Consider the following 24645-nt stretch of genomic DNA (forward strand, 5'->3'; position numbering starts at 1 on the left):
CTATAATCCCAGAGGATCAGCTCTATACGGGCCAGATTGGTGTCGAGACTCGAAATATCCAGGCTACCGCGATGTTTTGACTGCAGGAGGGTGATTTTTGGCACATTGATGCTGCAATGTGTGGGACGGAGGCTAGGATTTTCCCCCTCCGGCACCGAGTTCCCAGCCAGTCGCGGTCTGACATGGAACATTGAATTGAAGCTCGAAAATTAAACTGGGCCTGGCTGATGCTCGCACAGCCCAGGGATCAGGATTGGTAGATTCCACTGTATCCAACTCCCTGAAGAGCACTTTCGAGCACCCAAATTACCGTGTTACCGCCTAAGGAAATCCCCTAAATCAAAACTTAATCACACCCCCGGCCTGGTCGTAGACTGGACGGCCCAACCATTTTCCAGCTCCAACGAAGACTGCCCCCCATTCGCGCGGTGGATTATCAAAAAGTTCACGAACGAAAGCTCCAGGCAGCTCGACATCCGCTCTTCCAACCCGACCGAACAGGCTTTGATATCAGACCACCACTTGAGACAAGCCATACCTGGGACTCGAGGTAGCGGAAAGGATCATGGTACGTCTACACAAAGAACCTCGATCTCCGTCCGAATAAAAGTCAAGCTTCTAATGTCATGACAGTCTTCCTTCAGCCCCACCCAGATCTTCGATGAAGGCACCACCGAAGAGAAGGGCGAGAACGCCCGTCTCGCCGCCTTTGTCGGTGCCATTGCCGTCGGCGACCTAGTCAAGAGCACGCTGGGCCCCAAAGGCATGGACAAGATTCTGCAGTCTGCGTACGTGTGGCCCCTCCTCGACGACTTGCTTTCCGCCACGCACACATGTCGTGCTCACTTACTAACCTGGTGCCTTGCAGCTCAACTGGGGAGATCATGGTTACAAACGACGGAGCGACGATCCTAAAGTCTATCGCCCTGGACAACGCAGCTGCCAAAGTTCTAGTCAACATTTCAAAGGTGCAGGACGACGAGGTCGGTGACGGCACTACATCAGTCGCCGTGCTCGCGGCGGAGCTGCTGCGCGAGGCCGAGAAGCTGGTCGACAAGAAGATCCACCCCCAGACCATCATCGAGGGCTACCGGATAGCCAGCCAAGCCGCCCTGCAGGCTCTCGAACAGTCGGCCGTCGACCATAGCAAAGCTCCCGATGCATTCAAGAAGGACCTTCTGGCGATCGCCAGGACGACTCTGAGCTCCAAAGTTCTCGCACAAGACCGTGACCACTTCGCGAAGCTGGCATGCGAGGCGGTGCTCCGACTGAAGGGCTCCGCAGACTTGAGTCATATTCAGATCATCAAGAAGGCCGGTGGGAAGCTCAGCGATTCATACCTCGACGAGGGCTTCATCCTCGACAAGAAGATTGGTGTCAACCAGCCGAAGCGCCTTGAGAAGGCAAAGATTCTCGTCGCCAACACGTCGATGGACACAGACAAGGTCAAGATCTTCGGTGCACGCGTCAAGGTCGGCTCAACGAGCAAGCTGGCCGACCTAGAGAAGGCGGAGAAGGACAAGATGAAGGCCAAGGTCGAGAAGATCAAGGCGCATGGTATCAACTGCTTTATTAACCGACAGCTCATCTACAACTGGCCTGAGCAGCTATTCACCGACGCAGGGATCATGTCGATCGAGCACGCCGATTTCGACGGCATCGAGCGATTGGCTCTTGTCACTGGTGGAGAAATTGCATCGACTTTCGACCACCCGGAGCAGGTCAAGCTCGGACAGTGCGACCTGATTGAGGAGATCATCATTGGCGAGGATACCCTGATCAAGTTCTCTGGCGTCGCAGCTGGTCAAGCGTGCACGATTGTGCTCCGGGGAGCAACGGAGCAGCTTTTGGATGAGTCGGAGCGGAGTCTACACGATGCGCTGGCTGTGCTGTCTCAGACAGTCAAGGAGCCCAGAACTACCCTGGGCGGAGGATGCGCCGAGATGGTCATGGCCAAGGCGGTCGAGGGTGCCGCGACGCGAGTCGAGGGTAAGAGGCAGATGGCGGTCGCCTCGTTTGCCGTCGCGCTCCGTCAGCTGCCGACTATTCTGGCTGACAACGCGGGTCTCGACTCGGGCGACCTCGTTGCTCGGCTCCGCAAGGCCATCTACGACGGCATGACCACATATGGCCTCGATCTGATGTCGCCAGGTGGCGGCGTGGCGGATATGCGTGATTTGGGCGTTATTGAGAGCTACAAGCTGAAGAAGGCAGTGGTTTCTTCAGCCAGCGAAGCTGCTGAGGTAAGTCGAGCTTCACGAGAAGAATTTGCTGTCCCCAAATTTCCAATATCTTGTTTACTAACCTCGTGCTCCCTAGCTCCTCTTGCGCGTGGACGACATTATCCGGGCTGCGCCACGCCGGCGAGAGAGAATGTAGGCGAGGGGTGATATTCAGTGACGATGGAGCGAGCAAGGAGGGACGTCATGTACTATACCGCCGCATAGGACTCCAGCCGAGGTAGAGGTCTGGTGCAGTGGTGCTATGATTGGGGAAAATTTCTGCACTGGCGCACAGTCTATGGGATAGATGCTCTGCACGATACCGTGCGCAATGACAAGATCTCGTTGTACACACGAATTATCCTGTTTCGTATGAACCTGGCACTCAGTACCGCAAATGGAGCATGAGAGTTTGCATATCAGCATTCCTTGTGTACATACGGACAAGCACCTATCGCCATGGTCAGACTAACGATGATGCCAAGTTCTCAAACAAGCCCGATTTGCACTCCCTTGTGAATGCCTTCCTCCCTCCGATCGCCGGTTCAGAAGATGAATAGAGCAAAGAGCCATGTGAACATCAAACTTTGCGCCGGCCAATATGAAATGAGAAAGAACCAGACTCCGCTCGTCGCGCCATGTTGTCGATATCGTTCGTGTTCTTCGTAGCGCATTTGTGGCCTGCTTGAAATCGTCCAAGGCAAAAAGCGAGGAATGCCACGGCAGGAGCGAGCGCAGACCTCGCCCCCGAGACAGGATGAGGTGAGGTGAGGCCCGATCAACGGAAGCAGTTGAAGCGGCCGATGGAGAAGCGCCATGGCCCGCGGCGGACGCCGTGGCGGTCGGCTTGGACGCTGGTGCCGAAGTGGCGGCCGCCGAATCCCTTGCGGTAGAAGAAAGGCATCTCGGGATGCTGGGGGTTGGTCTTTGTTTCTCGGGTTGAAATGCTATGGGGAGAATATTAGCAAGGAATGGGCCCGAGAGGGAGGTTCGGCAAGATAGTAACGTACACAAGCAGTACCTTATGTTTGTCTTGTTGCAAAAGTGGTTATGTCAATATGGGTGATTTTTTGTGGTTGGCCAATATCTTGTCTTGTTTTTACGTGAAGATGGAGAACACTATTAGGAGGCAGCCTGTGTCGCCTTTTACATTCAAATTGCTATGGAGGGCAGAGAATAAACTGCCGGCGACAATCGCACATCCATCATTGCTACTGAAACGGGCGTTTTCCAAGCTTTTGGAGGGAGTGACGAGCCCAAGGTGCTGTGCAGGTTTGGAGGTGGGACTTGGCCTGCGTCATTGAGGCTCGTGGGTGTACAGGCTGTTAGGTACCTACCAAATGTACATGGACTTAGCGTGGGCACCCACCCAATATGCAGGTACCCCCCATCCGTGATCGAGCAAACTGTTTAAGTGTGGCGGGCATGCGCCACGACGCTGGCGTCAGGTCGGGGAAGCAGCCTTGAAGCCTCGGGAGCGTTGAGCTGCAGTGTAGCACGCCAAATGCTGGAGGAGAAGGAGAAGAAAAGCCTTGGTGTCATGTGGTCTACCTAGGTAGCTACCATAGGTACCTACTTGAGGTATAGGTACCGACAGGTAGTTGACGACACAGCCCGCAAAGCACAAAACCGTTGGCGACGATGATTCACCCACTTGTCCTTGTTGCTTGGTGGTAGGAGTCCGGGGAGAGCACGTGTCTGCGGGATGCAAGGTCTCACGGACCCCCCTCTCATGCGCTCATGGCACGGCATGCATCAGAGCAAAGATCAGATTGATGAAATGCACGACTGATAGATGGCTAGGCATGCATGCGTGCCGGGTCAAACCCAGGCGGCCTCTGTTTAAGCCACGGAGCGACCGCTGTACCGAATAGAGGACGGGTTGGCGGTTAAACCCGCGGGAGCATTGAGGAAGACTGAAGAGGAAGCACAATATTCAAGCGCGCGTCCAGATGCCACCGCTGATTGGATGTCGTGTCCGGAGAGAGACAAGTCTGTGAGAGTCCAAGTCTCTTCCTCCCATCCAAGCAATCCCTTCCACACGGGGGGCGCACACACACACACACACACAGCATTGGGACAAGCGGACTGGCAGGATGACAGGAAGCCCGGAATGTGGGCGGAGGAAGAGGAGAGCTTAATTTCCGATCTGCCAAGTGATGCGTGCATCTGGAAGATGATAAAGCACGCGATAGCGAGGACTTGATACGAGGCGAGATGATTCGACCAGGCCCACCCACCCATAATTTCCCAGAAAGCCTCAGCAGCTCGGAGAGCAAAAGAGGATCAGTTGAATCAGGAAACGAAGGACGAGTGCTTGATCCGTGGCCCCTGTTTTCGGGGCTGGCTGACTGGCTGGGCAGATCGCTGCCTCAGCGAATCGGCCACTAAAAAGACTAATTTGATAAGGTGTCAAGGGTGGGCATGTACCTCTAGTGGAGGTGCCTCTTGCGCTTCCAGGTTGCTTTGGGGGAAGCTGGTACCTAAAGTACCCAAAAGCTTACCTAGGTAGGTATCTCTGTATCTCTCTCAATCCGGAGGAGGAACAGCAGAAAGATCACCGACATGATGTGACGGGACGGGCCTGACAATGCATCGGACTTGCTTGAGCAACAAGATGCCCATCCCGGCTAATCTCGAGGTAGATCCCGCCCGTCATAACTGCGTATTCAAGGCATATAGCTATCGTTCATGTAGAATTAGATCATCAAAGCAAGGAAACGGTTCCCCGGTGCCACCATTTTGCCAGCTCACCAAGCTCGCCAGCAAGCCAAAACACACCGGCGCCCCCCAAGAAACAAGAAAGGAACCCAAAGCTTCCTTTTCCATATTAAGGGGTCCCGCAAATATCAAAAATCTCGATTGGCGTACCAGCTCCGCTCATGCCGGGAACCCACTCGTCTTGTTTTTCCCCCTTCAATTCTCTCCTCCACCACAGCACATCAGCGCTAACAAACGAGAAGAAAAAAAAAAGGGGTGGGCCAACAGCACATTCAGCACCCTCCATGAGGAACGCATTGATCCTGTTTTCGACTTGTACCTCTTTCTCTTCCCAGGGCACGACGATGCACGCCATAGGTACTCCGTACTTTGGTACAAGGCCCGAAGCTTTGCAGCAGCGACTCGAGGTTTGGTTCAACCTTGGAAGTTTATCACTGATTTCGATTGGTGCTTGGTGTGTGCCGTTGACTTGCAGCAACTTGGGAAAAGTAAAGAAAGTACCTAGCTAGTGACTTGGGCGTTGCCCCCATCCACATGCGTCAGCTCAGGTACCAGGAACGAGCGACTAGAGGTACCTACATTACCTTACCTTAGTTTAGCTGTTGTAGGCAGTTACAAGTACTTCCATTGCAGTCTCCCTCCCAGACCAGAGACCACCATCGCCAAGTTTCACCTTTTTCCATCCCCCTCTCTCCCCTTGCTCGACTCTCTCATCCCCCATCCCTACTACCGCTTCATTCACTCCACACACTCGTTTCTTCTTCTCGCGCACTACGACCTTCAACGACTACGCTCTACTACTGTTTCTGCTACTACTTCATACTATCCGTAATATTCACACAGCCGACTACAATACAAACAATCGTTTCAGGGCCTGTAGATACTAGCTCAGCCTCCCATGCCCGCTTAATTCGTCGTCGTCGTCGTCGTTTGTCTCTTCTTGTCTACTACCATAATCTTCGCTCGCTCCTTTCACGCTCGTTGCGCCCAAGCCAGACTCGCCATACTCCCCGATTCTTTCTAATTCATCACGATACCTCTCTTCATTACTGCTTCTCCGTTTCAGTCTCGCCAGTCCGCGCCAATTCGTGCCATACCAGCGGCTAGATCCTCGCGAGCAATCGGCATTCTGAGACACCCGTCAGGGGCTCCCTCTCGACCAAGCCACACACCAGCACCACCACGCTCCTCCCTGGAATTTACGCTTAATTCGAGCGACAGGGTCCTCCGACACGTCCCGCTTTCCTGATCGTCAACACGCTGCGGCCCCAGAGGAGACTGCCTGCTTGCTGCATTGCTTATTCTTCCTTTCTCTCGCGTGCGCCCTCGTTGTCCCCTCCGCAGCATCTCGGCACCCGTTTCTTGGGGAAATTGACCAGGGACGGCCGAGGCGAAACAATCTCGTCCCCTTCGGGTCAAGGTCCCAAGTCCCTGAGATCCGCAGCCCGCCCAGAGAGCGACAATCGCGACTAAATCCTCTTTGCTGGTCAAAACAAAAGCTTCTCCATACGTCCACCGCCTTCCCGAGACAAGAGCATGCAAACATGATGATCTACGAGCGTCCCGTTCACGACGTGATCGTCCCCAGTCCTGGCTCTCCGCCCGGCATGACCGCCTCCAAGTCTTCCAAGTCGTCCTCCTTCCACTCTCTCAGCTCCGATGACAACAGCGTCCTCGCCGACGCCAGCCACTTTGAGGAGATCGGCCTCGAAGACGACACCCTGCACTTTGAACACGGCACCGCCGACATCAAGTCTCCGACTCCCAACCGCTTCAGTCCGTCTTACCCGTCCGACCTCCGCGCGGCCTCGGCCAAGCATGTATCCCAGCGGCTGCCCTCGTCCCGGGACTTGGCCAGCAAGTCTCGGCCCCAACCTCAACCACAGCCCCAGCGAGACATCACGGCGGCACCTCGCAAGCGCCCTGCCTACCCAGGCCTCCAGAGCCATGTGCGCAACATCAACGTGCGCAGCACCAGCACCCATGCTCTCGTTCCCGACCCCCTTCCCATGAGGTCGCTCGGCCCTCGATCTTCGAGCACTCTGTCTTTCCGCCGCCGCCGCAGCCCGAGCCCAAACCTGTCACTCAGTCCCAGAGATCCCAACCTGGTCACAAAGCCGCGGAGGAGTAGTTGGCAATCCAACCGAGAGCGCAAGTCGGCTTTCCAGCTGGAACAGGAGTGTGACGAGGACGAGGGTGATGACATCCCAGAGGGGTTGATCCTCGACAACGTGCCCATTTCGCCTCGCCCTGCTTCCGAGCGTACTTTCAGCCAGCCCAGCTCAAAGGCAGCATCGCCGGAGAGGACGCCCAAGGAAAAGGTCCGGAGCGTTGGAAACGGTACTCCAGCTGTCGCTACAGCTCAGGGGTCGCTCAGGTCACCCTCTTGGAAATCCGACTCTGCCGCCAGTTCTGCCAAGTCTCCCACGAGCACCGACGGTATTCCACAGCTCAAGAGCCGTGCCAAGAGCTGGACTGCGGCCCTATCGGAGCTCAATGCGGAGGCCAAGGCGTTGACGGAGAAGCTGGAGGAACATGCCGATGAAATCGACCACAAGTCACAGCGGTCCAGCACCGGCTCCATGCCCGCCGTCCGCCGCTCCAACACCGACTCGTATGAGAGCAAACCGCGTCACAAGTCCGCCTTGGCAGAGCTGCCGCCCCTGAGGCGGACTAATATTATGATTGACCCGTTGCCCATCTCCAAGGAGAAGGAGGCCGTGCTGTCTCGAACTAGGCCATCCTGGCTTCCGCCCAAGGATCCTGCCGAGGAGCGACGCCACCTCAAGGAGTACCAAAAAATGATGGCCCACAGTGCTGAGGCGGACCGTAGGAGGGAAGCCGCCAAGCGGGCCAAGTCTGAGTGCCGAGACACAGCTGCCGACAGTCTCATGCAGATCTGGGAGCACGATATCGTTCCCCGGTGGAACGACGCGATCCGGGAGCGCCGGACCCGCGAGTTGTGGTGGCAAGGTATTGCGCCGCGGAGCCGGGGCCTGGTCTGGACACGTGCAATCGGAAACGATCTCGGCTTGACCGAGGCATCCTACAATGCTGCTCTGGGCAGGGCTCAGGAGGCCAAAACCCGAGTGAGTGCTGGCAACGGCTCCGAGGACGACATGGCGCACAATTCTTGGTTCGAGACCATCGGCAAGGACGCCGAGGAAAACACATGGAAGGATCTGAAGATTTTCCAGAAGGGTGGCCCGCTCCACCAGGGCCTCATCGATGTTCTTTCGGCATATGCCATGTACCGCAGCGACATCGGTTATGTCTCCGGATGCAATGTAAGTGTCTCAACAATACCAAACTGCTAGTGTGCGCAAGCTAACACGCTCTCGCAGACCATTGCGGCACTTCTCCTACTCAATCTCACGTCCCCAGCTGCCGCCTTCATCTCTCTCGCCAATCTGCTCAACAGGCCCCTTCCGCTCAGTTTCTATGCCTCGGACGCCGGCGCCAAGGCATCGGCCTACAATCTTCTGCTCCAGACACTGTCACACAAATCTACTGAGCTGCACGACCATCTCGTCAAGCTGCCTGAACACGATGCGGACCTCTATCTGGGCGACATCTTCACGAGCCTACTGACCGGGCATCTGGCCCTGGACGAAGCCACTCGTTTGTGGGACGTGTACGTCTTTGAAGGAGACGCCGTCCTCGTGCGTGCTGGTGTTGCCTTCCTTTTGCGCAAGGAGATGCATCTTCTCGGTACTAAGAGCATCGAGGAGGTCAGGGCTGTCCTTGTCGACTCCTCCTCCAAGCAGGAGGAGAGCACCCAACGCGTTGTCACGAGGCAGGGCGAGGAAGACCGCTGGATGCGGGCCGTGAGGGAAGCCGGCAAGGCATAAAGGTGGCCAGGGCGCGCGGTTTGGTCCCAAAAGACTACAAATCCGGCGTTGGGCATGCCATTCTCACCTGCCCAAGAGATGACCCTTGAACGACATGGGATGTTTGCATCGAAAAGCAAGAGAGGCCAGTTATCATACGCATCTATCACGACTCATCGGTGTCTGCATCTGACACCTACTTATTCCTAATTCATTTTAATGCCAAACCTACGCCGGCCGTGGCACGCTTTTCCTTGGGGCATCAGAAAGCAGAGCTCGGCGCGAATGGATGTATTTTCGCTGCATCGGGGGGGAGGATCTCTCTAGCCCGCTACGCATTTGCAAAACAAAATGCTTCCTGGCTTGTCTATTTTTCAGGATTGCAGCATTCAAGGCGTTCACCAAGTCGTCTCTCACAGAGGGGCAGGCATCATTCCATTTTTCATAGTATATACCTTTCGATTCTTGCATCGGACGTGGCGTCAACAACACCCGTCTTGGGCCATACTTCTTTTTTATTTACCTTGGGTTACTCTCTTCCCTTTGACGGGTTTCATGACATATAGACCGGTGGAGTTAATTTGTATTCGTGGATGTTGTGACTGGAAGCTAGTCCTGGACCAATATCATTCATTACCTGACCTGGATGTGCGCCTCCTTCCCCACCCCGTGCAAAGTGTCGTCTCAAATCGATGGGAGCTCTTAAGAAGATAAAGTGTAATGGCCAGAGTACCGCTTCCTGCGAGACTTTTTGGCCTTTTTGGGCGACTTGCCCTGCCGCGTCGGCACATGATTGAATCCATCCTGCTGAGAGGAAGTGAATACGGGCGTCGGCGCTTTTTCGCCGCTGTGGCCCGCGAGGGACGTGGAGGCAGAAGTGCAGTTGGCCTTGGCGAGGTATCCTCGGGCGATGCGCTGACGCGTCGTCTGCTCGTTCTCGTCGGCTGCGGTCGTCGGCGCCTTGCCGCGCTTCTTGTTGTCCCAGTGTCTTCGCCTCCTTCCCCGGCGGGACGGCGACACGTTCTTTGATCGGCTGGCACGCTTGGGAGGTGCTGCTGCTGGCTTGGACGGTAGTGGTCGCGGCGGTGGCTGCACGACCAACTGCTCTGGGTCTGCTGCCTCCGATTTGATCTTGGCGTCTAGCGTTGATGTTGCGGCCTTTGCGCTTCCGGACGTGGCTGTGGGTTTCTCTTCTTCTTCTTCTTCTTCCTCGTCCTTGTGCTCCTCTTCGTCCTCCTCGTAGTCATCGTCATCCTCCTCCTCTTCATCTTCGTCTTCGTCGTCCTCGCTCGACTCGCTATCGGATAACTCCCGCAGCTTCCGCTTCGCGCCTGCTCTCGTGCGGGTGGTGATCCACTGCCTCTTCTTAGGAGACCCCGAGTTGAGCCTCGTGTTGCGCGCCGTCACCTCATCGAGACTCAGGTCGCTCGCAGTCTCTACAACTCTCGCATCGTCTTCGTCGTCGCTCTGATACTCGCCTCCTGCAGTGCTGGAGAACTGCCCGGCGCCCCTGTTGGACGGCGGTGATTCAGGGATGACACTTGCTGTGTTGTCGTCGGGCTCCAAGCCGGCGGCACCGCTGAATGGAGGTTTGGTACGACCGCCGCTCGCTGTTGGTGCGGCCCTCTTCCCATAGGTGTTGGATTTCGCCTTCTTCTCTGCGGCCGGTGAGCCCGAGGGCCTGCTGCGGCTGAGAGGCATCGTGGCGGCCATCGCTACCGCCTTTCCCTCTCGGGGGCTGCCATAGCGCCGAATCTTTTCCCACTCGTAGTCGTCGATGTCGTCAGAGTCGGATGACAGGGCGATATAGTCGGGGGTATAGTCAAACCCGGAGGGTTTTGCTGAAGGGGCTTCCAATATGTTAGCAAGAACATGACAACGATCTGTTTTGCGCCTCATCACTTGGACTCACAGGGCTTGTGTATCGCAGTAGATTGATACAGTCCAGCTTTGCTGCTCACGTGGCCTAGACTGGCCAAAGGTGGTTGCGATGGTGGTGTCTGCTTGAAAGCATAGTTGCCGTGAAGGCTCTTGCGCTTCTCGTTCGCTTGGCCTTGCTCAGTTTTGATCTGGATCGTCGCACCACTCTGCTTGCCATGATGAGTAACGGGTTTCTCTTCCCCATCGCGTGCCAGAAACGTCTTTCTGTTGTCCTTGCTCGTGATGTCCTGCAGCGCGCGACATCCTTCACGTGGCGTCCTGGGCGTGGAAGGGGAATTGACGGCGGCTGGACTGGTGCCATTGGAGGGACTGCGCTTCAATGTGCCTTTGCCCAGTGGCGTGGCTTTCTTGATACTGGGAGGAGTGTCATCGTACACCGGGAGATCGTAGACATCGTAGATAGAAGTGTCAGCAGCGTGCGACGATGGTGAAGCGCCCTGCAACGCCGCGTTACTTGCCGTCCGGGGAGTAGTCTCGTCGCCATCCATTATGTCACGATGGCTTTTCGTGAAAGGCTGCAACGGCGATGATTCGTGTCCTGGTCTCGAACGATATGCGCTCATTCCGGCCTTGTCGTCGTCATAGGTAAGGCCATTGTTGCCCCCGTAGTGCACAATGCGATTGCCATCACTGCCCACGGTCGCGCCCCAACGCCCTCGACGTGTACGCATGCGCGAGTCCAGCAACCCTGCCCCTGGTGGCGGACCTCCAAGCCTGCTGACCGCTGGCGAGGCGCTCGTTGCTTTTTGTGATGCAATTTCCCGTCTCGGGGGCCTGCTCGGGGTGGCGGCATGGGTGCGGCCGGGGTGGCGCGGCGGCTGACTGCCGACCCCTGCAGCCGCAGCCCGAGCTGAAGGGTACCCCGGCGTCTGCTTGACCGGGGTCGCGGGTAGGGTGGTGGTGAGGAGAGCGGACGAAGCCGAAGAAGCAGAAGAAGGAGGACGACGGATAGGACGAGGCTGGGCCGCTCTCGGGAACACATAGACCGCCTCATCCCACCGCATCTGGGCGACTAATTCCCCACCCAAGCGCAACTCGGTGCCGTCTGCGTAGCGCAAAGATGCGTTGGCGACGAGGCTGTCGTGGACTTGTGTGTCGTCGGCCGCGAGCACGCGGCGAGTGACCTCGGCGAGCAAATCGGCAAAGGTTGAGGCGCGCGGAAGCCGGACGCGAAGCTGGTACTTGGGTGACATCGCTGTTGGACGGTCAAAGATATGTACCCTGACCGAGATGAAGGCTGATGGCGAGGACAGCCCGGCCGGGAGCTGGTCAGCCATGGTTCATCGAGTCGCTTGGTTCCGGAGGGGTGAGACGAGCAATATGCTGTTGTGGGTGATGTGTAGCAGATAGGATTGTGCCTGTAATTTGAAGAGAATTTAGAGACCCAAGTGATGCGTTGTTGAGCTTTTTGCTGATATTTCACTTTGAGTTTGCTTTCACATCAAGTTTTGACCTGCTTGACTCCCTCATTGCAGGGCACTCATGTGAAAAGGAGACAAAGCCCTGGAGGTTTGAAAAGGGAATTCGCACAGAGCAAGGCTGATATTCTTGCTTTGTAACTTGGAAAGTCTTACCTCATGCCACAACCACCACCCCAAAGTCACCCACGCGAGCTCCCGTCTTGGACATGCATGTAATTATGGTTCAAGTTCGGCACATTCCGCCACGGACGGAGCCGCCTGGGCTCCACCCGGGCCGGTCGGATGCCAAGACGGAAGAGAAAGCTCCAGTGATATCCAATAGCGAGAGCCGGATGTCGATGTATATAAATGCTTGGGACACTACCACTCCAGGTAGAGAAGCTGTGTTATAATGAATCTATCACTCCCGAAAGAACCTTCTTTCGGCACTCGAAAATACCATCGTCTCCGGGAACGGACATGACTCTTCAGGAAGTCCTCGATGCAGCCGCCCCATGCTCTCCTGCCCCAGGCGACTCCAGCTCTGCCGGTAGCTGCTCCTAATCTCGATGACCAGTCTCGAATCCCACACTAATATTTGTTCGGGATCTGGACTTACTACCCCAGTCAGCGGGCACGAGTCTTGACTGGCTTCACAGATAGATTTTTGGAAGCTTCGAAACCAAAATCTGAACCAGACTTTAGTCTCGATACAGCAGTCTCATGGCTTCTGCTTTCTGGTGATAAGACTGCACTTGAGATTGTAAGGCTCTTGTTGGTGACATCTTGGCCGCTGACGAGTCCTGTATTAGTGATATTGCCTTCGTAGATTCGCTATTGTATACATGTACTCGCACCGCCGCGGCCCTGCTGAGTGTACTTAGCATATTCGAAGCCGAACACGATTACAAGCACAAGAATTTCTTCAAATGTTGGGATTGCACTAGAGTAGTTTGACATTGAAATTTTCATCAAGCACAAAGCTACATATGCTGGTTGGTGTTGGCGGTGTATATCTCTAAAGAGGTCAGTCGTTCTAAAAGGCCGCAATGCATATCTTGTCGCCTCAGACACATGAGCCGCGCCGTCGGCCTTTTCCGCTCCGTTCCCTTTCCACCGCGAGTATGTTGTTGGTACATGAAAAGGGGACATGATGTTGAACATTAAGTATATCTTCCCCTGCCCTCGTGCTGTGTGTATGCAGTGTGCGCAGGCGAACCGCCTCGTCGCACACCCTGCCCGCCAAAAAAACGCCGTCAAGAGATGAGGTATGAGATCATGAGTATGGGATCCGGTGTTGGATGGAAGAATGAAGATGGAAAAGCATAAAAGAGGAGACGCTTTGACGATAATAAGAGAAACAAAAGCACGTCCAGTCCCGTTCTTTCGAATCGGACCATTACAGTCATCCCTCCCATATCATCTCGATCACATCATCCGGCTCCTCCAGCTCCTCATCTCCCTTGTGTACATAGACTTGCCTCAGGCCGCCGCCGCTGGCGAGGGGGCCCGAGTCGACGAGACGCCAGCTCTTCTTGTCCTGCTGGTCGATCTTGTCTCGCAGGGGCCCAATGTAGTACTCGAACTTGGGCCCGGGGTTCTGCCAGGTCTGCTCCATGCGCATCAGGTCATACTCTTGCAGGCCCTTGGCGTACTGGGTGATGGAGTAGCCATTGGCCAGGAGAGTGTCGCTGCCAAACTGGAAGCGTTGCAGGAAGCAGGCGCCGCAGAAGTGGGCGGCCTTGGCCATGCGGGCGACGGGAGCCCGGTACCAGCTCTTCCAGTGATGGAGGGAGAGCGGGCTCAAGCCGGCCTCGTAGAAACCCGAGACATCACCCATGAAGTCGTGCTGGTAAAGCCCGGGGACGAGGGTGAGCTTGGTGCGGGTATGGTCGTAGATGCAGTCCCGCAGGATGCAGTCGCCGGTCTGGAGGCGGGCCTCGACGAGGCAGCGCGGGATGTGGGGGACGAGCTCGTTGGCGAGAGACATGGAGAGGAAGGCGCCGGCGCCGCCAAAGGCCATGAAGCCCCACGAGTGCATGGCCTCGAAGTCCTCGGACAGCTGGCCCAGCCACATGCTCTTGGTGTGGTCGAAGCGATCGAGCGCCTCGCTGAGCGTGTACAGGGAGGGGAAGAAGGTGTCGTCATCGAGGATACCGAGCCACCTGGTCTGGTTGTCGGCAGCCTCGACCACGTCGGCAAGCATGGCGAAGTGGTTCTGGTCGACCTTGAGGGTCTTGTTGCGCGGCACGACAGCCTTGAGCTCGACATCTTGGGCGCGGTAGAGCTTCTCGAGAGCCCTTAGATCCTTGGCCGGCTCCCCCTCCTTCTCCGCGTCGACGACAACGGCCACCAGCTTGGAGCCGGAGCCTTTGAGCCAGTGAGCAAATGCGGGCAGAGAATCATTGACTCGCTCGTACGAGGTGGAGATGCCGAAGACGAGGTGGGGGTATTGGGCAGAAGGATAGGGCTTGGGAACCTGTAGTGAGATGGTCTCGCAGGGGGGCAGCTCGTCGTAGGTGCACGAGGTGAGGTTGATCGAGGCTGCTTGAGCGGGTATCAGAGAGGTGTTGAGCTTGGTGACGGCGTCGCGGTCGGTGTCGGAAGCGAGGACGGGCTCGACGCATTTGCGCGAGTAGCGGATGGTGTCAGAGAGGCCGAGGGTGCGATCGCGCAGCAGCTCGACCTCGGGGCGACATTGGTTGGGAGCCAGGTCGAGTCTCGCGGGCTCCTTAGGCGCGGGAGAGGTCGAGGGACTGGCTGCAGACTCTGCAGGCGTGGCAGGCGTGGCAGGCGTGGCGTGGTTCGTCGGGGCGGGCTTGTCTCCTCCGTTGATGACGTGGTAGAGGGTCGACTCTACGGCGCTGGCATGTCGTAACCGGATGGCGGCGAAGAGGAAGAGGCCGACGGCGACGAGGACGACCAGAGGGAGCGCCCTGTGGAAGCGATTTGGCACGAGCATGGCTGGCTATGGCATGACTCGGCTGTGTCTGGTACCGAAGATACGGAGTATGTGTTGGGCGAGGAGATGGAGGAGAGAGCAAAGGCGAGAGAACCGAGCTGTTGGTTCTTTCCTTTCGCCTTGGGGCTGATTCGCGAATGGAGGGCAGGGTTATCGGGGTGCTGGTCCGGCTCAGCGCTGAAGGGTGACGAGGAGAGTGCCGAGATAACAGAAACCGTAGTTACATGCAATCCAATGCACTGCAATGCGATCGCTCGCTGCTGGTATGTACTCCGTAAGGAGAGGCGCGCCTGTCCAAGGTCGGGAAGGGAGGAGACAAGGAGAAAGGGAATTGATATTCTGGCGATCTCTCTGGGCCAGTCCACCGGCTGGAGCGAGCAGGATAGAGAGCGAGACCAGCACAGCTTAGTCCCTTATTAGGTGCCTAGTACCTAGGTAGTGTCCCTGTATTCACCTGGACTGGACCCGTTGGTGTCGGTGGGGGGGCAATTCCAGATGGATCACTTCAATTTTTTTTCTTTCTTTTTTTATTTTATTTATCTGCGCTTGGGAAGGAGATAGGGACGCAAATCCTGGGCCAAGGATTGGTGTATCTTGATGTGGGTGGCGGTCAAATTAGGTGTGTCTTGGAGGCGTCGACGGGTCCTCGATGACAGAGGGGGGAGAGAAACGCCACCTGCACCAACAGAGGGACAGCTCATGAAGAAACAGGGATTGGTTTGGGGGACAAGAAGACAACCTATCGAACAAGCATGAAACAACCTTGAAAGAGGCAATCGATCACCGAATGGCCCTAATGAAATACAAGTAGTTAGACAGCGCTGCCTAACTGAAAATATGGAGCAGGCGGGTTGCCGTCGGTACAAGTTTCTTGGTAGTACTTGTAGGGGCGACAGGCAAGCGAGATCAATTGATGATCTCTGAAGTATTTTGTCCATCATTGATGTGTGCAGTCGTCGACTGATGAATTCAGTATGACACCGGACTTCTCCAAATCGAGGTGTTCTTTGTGGGCTTGCAAGTTTGCAGGTTGTCATTCATTCAATCTCCCGTCCATCCAATCTTCAAATCCATCTCGTCCATTCCCTCCACACGTGCTGGAGAGACAAAAAAAAAGAGGACCCAGGGCGGGCCATCCACCTGTGCCCCCACTGCAATGACGATGCGACAGGGGCCATCTGGCTCATCCGGCACCCCTGAATCACGCTCTGTCTGGCCTTTTTGCCCGCCGCCCGCTTGTCCGCTCGCGGGACCCGACGGCGAGGTTTGATATGTCTTGTCTCACTCAGTACATTTGCCCGTTGCGACACTGCCCTCCTCTGTGCGTCCGTCCACCGTCCAAGACATATACCTTGTACATACATACCTATCCGACACATGTTTCAGTTTCAGAGGGCCCTTTTGTCCACTTGTGGACTATCAAGGAAACTAAAAGTGATGTATCAATCAGATTGACAAGATGCAGATCATCTGGCCTTCTCACCACTGGACCTGATCTGGACCTGCATCGAGCCTCAAATCTCTGCCGCGCCGCTGCCTGCATCATGCAGTGTGACCAGTTGTGACAGCGCAGTGCAACACTCCGTGCTTTTCCCATCTGACATGTGCCAGCCTTCTCACGAATCAGCTCCAGCATCAGCGTCACACAGATCGGGCCTGGAATCCTGGACTGATGGCGTTTACACACCCTCTACCTCTACCTCTACCTCTCACTCGTACAAAGCTTAGTGCAAATCAAAGTACCTACATATATACCTTGCTTAACCCTGAGCTGTCGAACTGCATGCATTTAAAGCAAGACATCAATTGGGACAAATGATGTCACTCCCGCAAACCTGGCGTCAATTATCACCGATTGGTTCCTGGTTAAACCTCGCTTTCGCGTGCCCCTGGGTCGCTCTAGGTAGATCGAGCTGCCGTCTATACCCTGTATGTCTATGTCTTATAGGTAATGCGCCAGGTCGATGTGCCCTTCGCCGTCGAGGAGCGGAAAGAGGTTCAGCGCCCCCATCGTCGCCTGGTCCGCACCGTCTGCCTCAAAGGTCCCGCTCAGGAACGACAGATCCGGCGTCCGTGGGAACGGCGAGTCCGACATGGAAAACAGCGCCGAGCTAAAGTCGGCAAACGGCGACGCTGCCACCGCGCTTGCGGGGTCGTGTGCTGGAGCTGGAGTGCCCGCCACAGAGCCGACCTTGGGTCCTGTCCCGCTGTTCTCCATCATTCCACCCTGGCCTAGTGACGGGCCGTCTGCTGCTCCCACACCGCGTCGCGATGCAGCCGCCTGGCCCTGGTCTCGTGCCTCTGGCTCCAGGGGCACCAGCCCGAAGAGCTGCGACGAGCTCTCCGTCCGCCGTGACCGCTCCCGCAGCTCCGCCTTCTCCAGATGCTGCAGTGCCGTAGTGAGCAGCGACCGGCCGATGAGGGCGTACTGCCCGGCATGGGTGTCGCTCTTGGCAAAGTGCTCTAACGCCGTTATGGTCATCCGCGCGTACTTTTCCAGCACCCGCCCAAAGCCGCCCAGGAGACCGACTCCCAGCACAAGCGAGCAGGCGAAAAGCCAGGATCTATCAGAAAAATGGTGTGAGTATAGTATCAAGACATCTAATGGCAGCTTGAGGAGGCAAACGCGAGCATGTAGTACGCGACTTACACCAATACCGGCATGTGGCCCGTCACAATGCCCTGCTCGATGAGGTTGAGAACCGGATCCACCATCAGACTCGCCGCATCAATGCACGCGTCTGCGAGTCTCAGCTTTCCCGACACCAGGATCGCCCGGCCCAGCGGCGTGGTTGCAGGTTCCTCCTCCGACAGCCTCTGCCGTAGCTCGTACATGAGAAAGGGTCTAGACACCAGCATGACACCGTAGTAATACGAGGCCAGCGTCTGGCACGCACCGTTGATCTGCGCCACGTTCTCCTCGCGCGGCGGCAGAGCCATGGCTTGCTTGAGCTGCTGCAGCCATCGCGCGGACCACTCCCGCAGCTGCCTGGAGATTCCCTCGGTGAGCTGGAGAGAGATCTTGCGCCGCGAGTAGACCTCGAGCACGACGCACTCAATGATCAGAAAGATCTGGACGGAAGCGTTGAGCACGTCGTAGACCTCGTGCCCTTGTCCGTCCAGCGTCCGGTAAGGCACGGTGCAGTCAACGTCGGACGTGTTGGGCGGACGGCCCATAGACGTGCTGAGAAACAGGTCGACGATGCGGAGGCTCTTCCACAGCCGATCCCGCTGGCGGTGGATGTCTGCGCCGAACCGCGAGTTGACCTCGGTGCGGTGCACGCCAATCGAGTAGGCGGCCCGGACGGCGATGCCAAAGAAGAGAAAGGCGCCGTTGATCTGGCTCGTGGTGAGCATGTAAAGCGTAATGAGGACAAATGCCTGGACCGTGCCGACGCTGAGGTTGCCCCCCAGGCTGACCAAGGCGCGATCGCGCGCATATTCAAAGTACACCTGGGCGGCGTCCTCGTTGGTCTTCTGGCAGCCGATGGCCAGGACGAGATAGCCAATTGCCGTGGTGACCTCGTCATGTCGATGGCTCTGGGGGCCGATCCACACGGAGATGTCGCCGGCGAGGTGGACGTTGTCTACAAACAAATCCACCAGACCGGTGGTGGCGGTGAGATAAGCCAGTACGGCCGGCCGGACATGGCTGGGATCTACGGCGGGAGGCCCGAACTTGGAGTGCGAGGAGGGAGTGGCGTGCCGCGGCTGGGCATTTTCCAAGATGGAGAAGCGGCTTGTCTGCGGCGCAAAGGCGGCCGGGTCGACGCGCGAGGTGACGAGCTGGCGGACGGTCTGAAAGAAGGACAAGGGGGCGCAGTCGCCGATGAAGATGAGCTTCCCCTGCGCGTCGCACACGAGCCTGGCCTCGCGGGGCACCTCGGCCTCGTCGTGCTCCTCGGGCTGGGCGGCGACGGTGGAGCCGTCGTCATCGACGTCATCGTCCTGGCCGGGTCCCGGGCTCCCGGAATCGGCGTGGTGCCTGGCAGCCGGGTTGGTAGGGGGGCCGCGGAGGCGGGGACTTCCAAAGGCTGAGTTGGCGCCGCTACTGCTGGGGGGATGGGACCTCAGCGAGGATGACGAATGCGAGTTGATGCGCTCCGGGTGAGGATAGAACGGAGATGCGCCGGCGCTGTGGCCGATCCGGGGCCGGCGCCGTCGCCGCTGCACGGGCGGACTGTAATGACAAGCATGGCCGCGCTGGCGGCGGACGCAGAAGCTGCAGGGCGACTTGCCATCGCATTTGACTGTAGGCGTGTCAAGACGTCAGTAACAGAGAGAGAGACTGAGGCAGGGGGCGCGCAGGAAGCACGGCTGTAGCACATGTGCATCAGGTGTAAATAGGCAGCAGACGGCAGGCTGGCCAAATTGCACGAATGACATTTGGCTGGCCGGGATGAGGAGGAGGGGTGGGTGTGGCGGTGGTCTGCCTGGTGGGAGGTGATCCGGTTAAGTTGCACTTTCGTTCGGCTGATCTGCCACCCTTCTTTGCTTCCTTTCTTTTTTTGACCCTGACTGACCTTTGCGTGCCTTGCATGCGTCGCAGGCATTGGCGACACGGGCCCGCACCGGGTGAGGAGGCTCTTCAGCTGCCAGATCCATGGGCTGACCAGGCGGGTGGATGCGATCCTCTGCTCTCAATTGTCCGAGGCATTGGGTGCGGCGATGATGACAGCGAGCAGTATCGTGAGCGAGGCACTTGGGAGTCAGAGATGGCCTTTTGAGCATGAATCGAACCAACCAACCTGTCACGCGTCGGCGGATGAGGGAAAAGAGTGGATATTGATGCCAGCCAGTTCGGAGCTCTCTCCCGCCAGGCGGCCAGGGCCAGGGCGGGTGCGGTGCGTGCGCGCTGTAGGCCGGCGCTTGCCGCTAAGACCGCGAGTGCACTTACCGAACCCGCAATCATTCTTTGGCGCAGTCGTTAACTACCTAGGTATGTGGTTTACTTTTCCGGTTTAAATATGGCTCTGAGAATGATTTGTTTGACATCATCTACGATGCTCTTATGCATGTGCATTGTGAGAACTTGACAGCCCTGGAAGGATTGTGGCCATCGTTCGGGGCCTCCCAGCCTAAACACTTTGCATGCACCACCCACTCACTACCTAGGTACCTCTGATAAGGTTTCGCAGCAGTCTTTACAGGCGACCAGTGGACATGACGACGTGCTGTCAGGGCTGTCGAACTTCCTTTTAGCGGTGGTGCAGCACGTGCTGGACCTACCTACTTAAGGTACTTAGGTAGGTACAGTAGGTACCTCCCAGTCTGGCTTCTCGATGAATTGAAGCCGTGGACCTCCCAAAATCGGAGGGCCGAAATGCTCTGGTCAATAACTATGCCTGGCATAAAATATTCGACAAAAATGAAGTCATGGTGTCTGCATCTGTGAATTTCCCTGAAGTTGGTGATTGCATTCCTGTGCTAGGAGTCGAGCACTGAGGGCGAAGGGGATGGATGTGTTTGTTTGATAGACACGGCCGGCAATTCTTCACGTGCCCAGCTAGGCGACCTAACTACTTGTAGAACAGGAGCACCAATGCTGGACCAGACTGAGTTACGGCGGCCCAGACCCCTTGAGACGGCCGACATGGACGCGACGCCAATCCATTCTGTGGGGAAAGCTGGCAGGCTGGGTCCTGCCAGACCGCACCCAGGAACAGACCACCCCCGTGCCGTGATCGATGACTTTCATCATAAGGTGACGACAGATGCAGTCGGCAGAGCCTTTGTGTTCGCAGTAATTCTACGTGTTTCTTGCTCTTCTTCTTGCTTTGCGATCTCCTCTGGTAAGTGTCTCCCCTCCCATCTCCATGGTTTCCTGTCGCGCCCTTGTCCCCGTCATAGTCGTCGCGTTTTTGGTCGTCGAAGCGTGATGGCACTGATGGGGGCAGGTAGCGCCATCCCCAATCTCCATCGTCCATCCCATCGTCCCATCTTGGCCCTTCACCGTTTCCACCCCCTAGCAGGGATCAACAGGAGAGACAGACACACTGCACCGACGCTAATCATCTCGATAAAGAAAGTTTCAAAAACCCCAAAATAAAAGCACTGGGCCACTGCCAGTGAGATTCTTGGACCAAGCTCGACCACACCCCCGGATGCCACCCTTGTAGCTTCAATCTTCGCTTTCCCACAGGCTCCCCGTTACCCCTACTCTCCCCTAAAGCGAAAACCCGAGACCGACGAGGAGAGGCAGCTACGGGCGCGCAGGACCGAGACAGGACCGGGTGCGACTTTCAGGATACAGACGGCAGAGAACTCGCGACATACCTAGCCCTCCACTTCGACACTTCTCCGCCGATGAACCCCAGGATTTGATGGCAAACCCGACCATTGTTTCGCGAGTGGACCCACGATCTCGCCTCCCAGTTCGGCGCCGCTCTCGAATACCTTCATCATAAGTCCACCAAGGCTACGTACAGACACGGCACGCCTTCTCGGCGTCTTCTTTTCCTTGTCATAGGGTGAAGAGGAGGAGGGATGCAGCATGCAAAGGCAAAGCCCGACTCCCTGGGCCGGAAAGCCAAGGTGCGTCCCATCCGCGCAACACCGCGCGCTGCGCCCTGCTAGCCCCAACACGAGATGGAGAGACTGACTCTTCCTCTTCCTCTTCCGTAGCTCGTCAATTCGTACCAAGAGCTCCTCGAGTAAGTGCCCGACGATCATCCACCGCTCAGCCGCGTACCAACCCCTCGCGGACTGCCGCTTCTCGACGGATCTCGAGCTAACCCACCCGCGCACAGCGAATTCTCGAACAAGGACCTCAAGTCTGTCGGCAACTATACACTTGGACGCTTGATAGGCAAGGGATCATTTGGCAAGGTGTATCTGGCCTCCCATAAGCTCACCAATGGCTCCAAGGCAAGTCCTGCGCATCCGGCTTCCCTGCGGCCCGTTCCTAATGTCCTCTTCCTCTAGGTCGTTCTCAAGTCCGCCAAGAAGGACGATTCCAACCTCGCCCGAGAGATCCATCACCACCGACAATTCGTCCACCCACATATTGCGAGGCTATACGAGGTCATCGTCACGGAATCCCTGGTCTGGCTGGTGCTGGAGTACTGCCCAGGTTCGTCAGAGGCCTGACCTAGGAGGCTCGCATCCGATCCCCATGCTGATTTGCCAACAGGAGATGAATTGTACAACTATTTGCTGAAGCACGGCAAGCTCCCGGTCGATAAAGTACAAAAGACCTTCACGCAGCTCGTCGGCGCCGTCTCCTATGTTCACATGCAATCATGTGTTCATCGCGATCTCAAGCTCGAAAACATCCTCCTCGACAAACACGAAAATGTCAAGCTGGTCGACTTTGGTTTCACGAGGGAGTATGAAGGCAAGTCCAATTACTTGCAGACCTTTTGCGGCACCATTGCCTACTCGGCGCCCGAGATGCTCAAAGGCGAAAAGTATGCTGGAGAAAAGGTGGACATCTGGAGTTTGGGAGTTATTCTCTATGCTTTGCTTTGTGGCGAACTGCCCTTTGACGACGACGACGACAACGTAACGAGAACCAGGATCCTGTCCGAAGAACCAAGATACCCCGATCATATACCCCCAGATGCGCTGGCCCTTCTCAAGAAGCTCCTCTCAAAACGGCCCCTGCTGCGGCCTTCCCTGCCCGATATCCTCAACGACCCGTTTCTCTCCGAACATGCGCCCCAGCAGCAAATCGTCCTCAAGCTCCAACGACCCGCCCCCTTTTCGACACCGCTGGAGAAGGAGACCTTGCAGCGCATGCGAAGCGCCGGAGTCGATATTGACTCGGTCATCGAGTCTGTCCTCGCACAGAAATGCGACACCCTTGCTGGTTGGTGGACATTGCTGATCGAGAAGGAAGAGCGCAAACAGATACGCCGCGAGCGGAAGCGCAAGGAGAAGGAGCAAGAGCGTAGGAGCTCTCGGCGTCTGTCTGCCGCGTCCAGCCGGCTCGAGCGTCTGGCCACCGTCGGCGAGGAAGCCGGCTCGAACCAGTTTGTCAAACTCGGCGACCCACCGCTACCAAGGACGCGTGGTCGCAGCCAAAGACGGAGCGGTCATTACGACATGCGTATCGAGGACTTCCCCGGGCTCAAGGAGCTCGGCAAGATCAACGGGGCGTTAAGTCCAGATGCCGAACCCCCTACTCCCATCGATAAGGACTCTGTGCGTTCTGCAAGTTCCTCGCGACATCGTCGACCAATCCCGCCACCTAAAGAGGGTGTGCTTCGGAGCGCACGGTCGAGGGGATCCACGCTGCATCTCGTGACCACGAGCGACGCCCTCGGTGCGGTGCCTGAAGACCAGCAATACTCGGCGCCGCAGAAGGTCAGGAAGAAGCCTTCGCAAGTCATTATCGCACGCTGGAAAAATTGGACACACTGGTTCGTCGAGAACACCACCAGGCGGGCTAAAAGCGCCGGGAAACGCGGGAGCCTTTCTACCCCTAATCTTCTAGGCAAGATAGGCAGCGCCAAAGACAAGCACGCTGCCGATGCCACACCCCGCCCACAGACCAGCAAGTACCCGACCACGGCGGCTGCACCAGGCTCGTCCGCCAACACTTCCGGCCTCCCAAAGGGTGTCGTGGCAAATGGATACGCAAGCAAGGGAGCCGCCCAGGCCACGCATGATGCTACAGGCCAGCAAGGATCGGCGTCGAACGTGCTATCCACGCCCGCTCAGTCAATCCATAGGATGAAGACCACAAACTCGTACAAACGGCATTCCCTTTCACCCTCCCCTCTGACCCCGCGCTCCACCATCCGGCGGTCTTCTGCAGGCGCTGGGCTACGGGGTCGAAAGTCAACCTCTTCCTCGGTGTCCTCTATCCGCTCCATTCACCATCACCACCACTCGCATTCCAAGGCCTCTTCTACTAGCTCAAACGGCTCAGTATCTACTTCCATGTCCAAAAGTACGCTCCAGACTGCCCGTTCCCCTCATCATTCGGTCAAAGTTCTCCCTGCCACACCTACCGCCACCTCCTTCCCCGCCAATCTGCGCCTCGTCCGTGGCGCCGGCCCGCCTCTGAGCATTTTCAACGAGGGCATGCCCAGCAATGGCGGGTCCGGCGTACCGCAGGCGCCCGGGTCTCCCAATCCTTTCAACAGTCCCGGCGGGGGCTCATCCGTCCTGTTCGCGAAGCGCAAACGCAACATCTTCAAAGGGCCGATGTTAGGCTTCGGTGGGGGAAGTAGTAGTGGCAGTACTGGCCGGGGAGGCTCACATTCGCGATCAGCAAGTGCAAGCGGCTTGGGTCGGAGGTCTGGTGAGATCACCATTGCCGAAGAGGATGAAGAGGAAGAGGAAGGGGAAGACGGGGGGGATGAGGGTCATGCTGCCACTCAAGGTGATGATGCTCGCAATGAAGAAGACGAGGGCGAGGAGATCGAGGAGGTAGATTGCTTCACGCCTGTCATCAAGGGACCCGGGGAACATATCGAGGAGATTTACGAAGACGAGAGCCCAGATGCCAACGATGCGGCGAAGAAGAGCAAAGGCAAGGGCGTGGAAAGCGCGGCTGTCAGTCCCTTGACAACGGACAACACAGAGCATGTGGCTATGCCAACAGCACATTCTTGATGACC

General features: G+C 57.0%; 6 protein-coding genes across 6 annotated transcripts; 3 read left to right on the forward strand and 3 right to left on the reverse strand.

The window, feature by feature from the left end:
* Window positions 1–565: 565 nt before the first annotated feature.
* On the forward strand, window positions 566–2379 carry E0L32_011028 (uncharacterized protein; the record flags this gene model as incomplete). Its single annotated transcript, XM_031133712.1, has 4 exons — window positions 566–568; window positions 634–788; window positions 869–2243; window positions 2320–2379. The coding sequence occupies 4 exons, from the start codon at window positions 566–568 to the stop codon at window positions 2377–2379; spliced, it is 1593 nt and encodes a 530-aa protein (XP_030988751.1).
* A 4108-nt stretch (window positions 2380–6487) lies between these two features.
* Window positions 6488–8794, forward strand: E0L32_011029 (uncharacterized protein; the record flags this gene model as incomplete). The annotated part of the gene is made up of 2 exons (XM_031133713.1): window positions 6488–8230; window positions 8288–8794. 2 exons carry the CDS (start codon window positions 6488–6490, stop codon window positions 8792–8794), a joined length of 2250 nt encoding a protein of 749 aa, XP_030988752.1.
* Window positions 8795–9475: 681 nt separating this feature from the next.
* Window positions 9476–11991, reverse strand: E0L32_011030 (uncharacterized protein; the record flags this gene model as incomplete). The annotated part of the gene is made up of 2 exons (XM_031133714.1): window positions 9476–10623; window positions 10686–11991. 2 exons carry the CDS (start codon window positions 11989–11991, stop codon window positions 9476–9478), a joined length of 2454 nt encoding a protein of 817 aa, XP_030988753.1.
* Window positions 11992–13519: 1528 nt separating this feature from the next.
* Window positions 13520–15076, reverse strand: E0L32_011031 (uncharacterized protein; the record flags this gene model as incomplete). The annotated part of the gene is made up of 1 exon (XM_031133715.1): window positions 13520–15076. The coding sequence occupies one exon, from the start codon at window positions 15074–15076 to the stop codon at window positions 13520–13522; it is 1557 nt and encodes a 518-aa protein (XP_030988754.1).
* A 1942-nt stretch (window positions 15077–17018) lies between these two features.
* On the reverse strand, window positions 17019–19807 carry E0L32_011032 (uncharacterized protein; the record flags this gene model as incomplete). The annotated part of the gene is made up of 3 exons (XM_031133716.1): window positions 17019–17640; window positions 17727–19326; window positions 19600–19807. The coding sequence occupies 3 exons, from the start codon at window positions 19805–19807 to the stop codon at window positions 17019–17021; spliced, it is 2430 nt and encodes an 809-aa protein (XP_030988755.1).
* Window positions 19808–21932: 2125 nt separating this feature from the next.
* E0L32_011033 (uncharacterized protein) lies at window positions 21933–24640 on the forward strand (the record flags this gene model as incomplete). Its single annotated transcript, XM_031133718.1, has 3 exons — window positions 21933–21947; window positions 22001–22148; window positions 22209–24640. The coding sequence occupies 3 exons, from the start codon at window positions 21933–21935 to the stop codon at window positions 24638–24640; spliced, it is 2595 nt and encodes an 864-aa protein (XP_030988756.1).
* Window positions 24641–24645: the final 5 nt, after the last annotated feature.

This window comes from Thyridium curvatum (assembly GCF_004353045.1).
Source record: "Thyridium curvatum strain D216 chromosome Unknown NODE_96_length_147924_cov_78.899118, whole genome shotgun sequence".
Taxonomy (NCBI): Eukaryota; Fungi; Ascomycota; class Sordariomycetes; order Thyridiales; family Thyridiaceae; genus Thyridium; species Thyridium curvatum.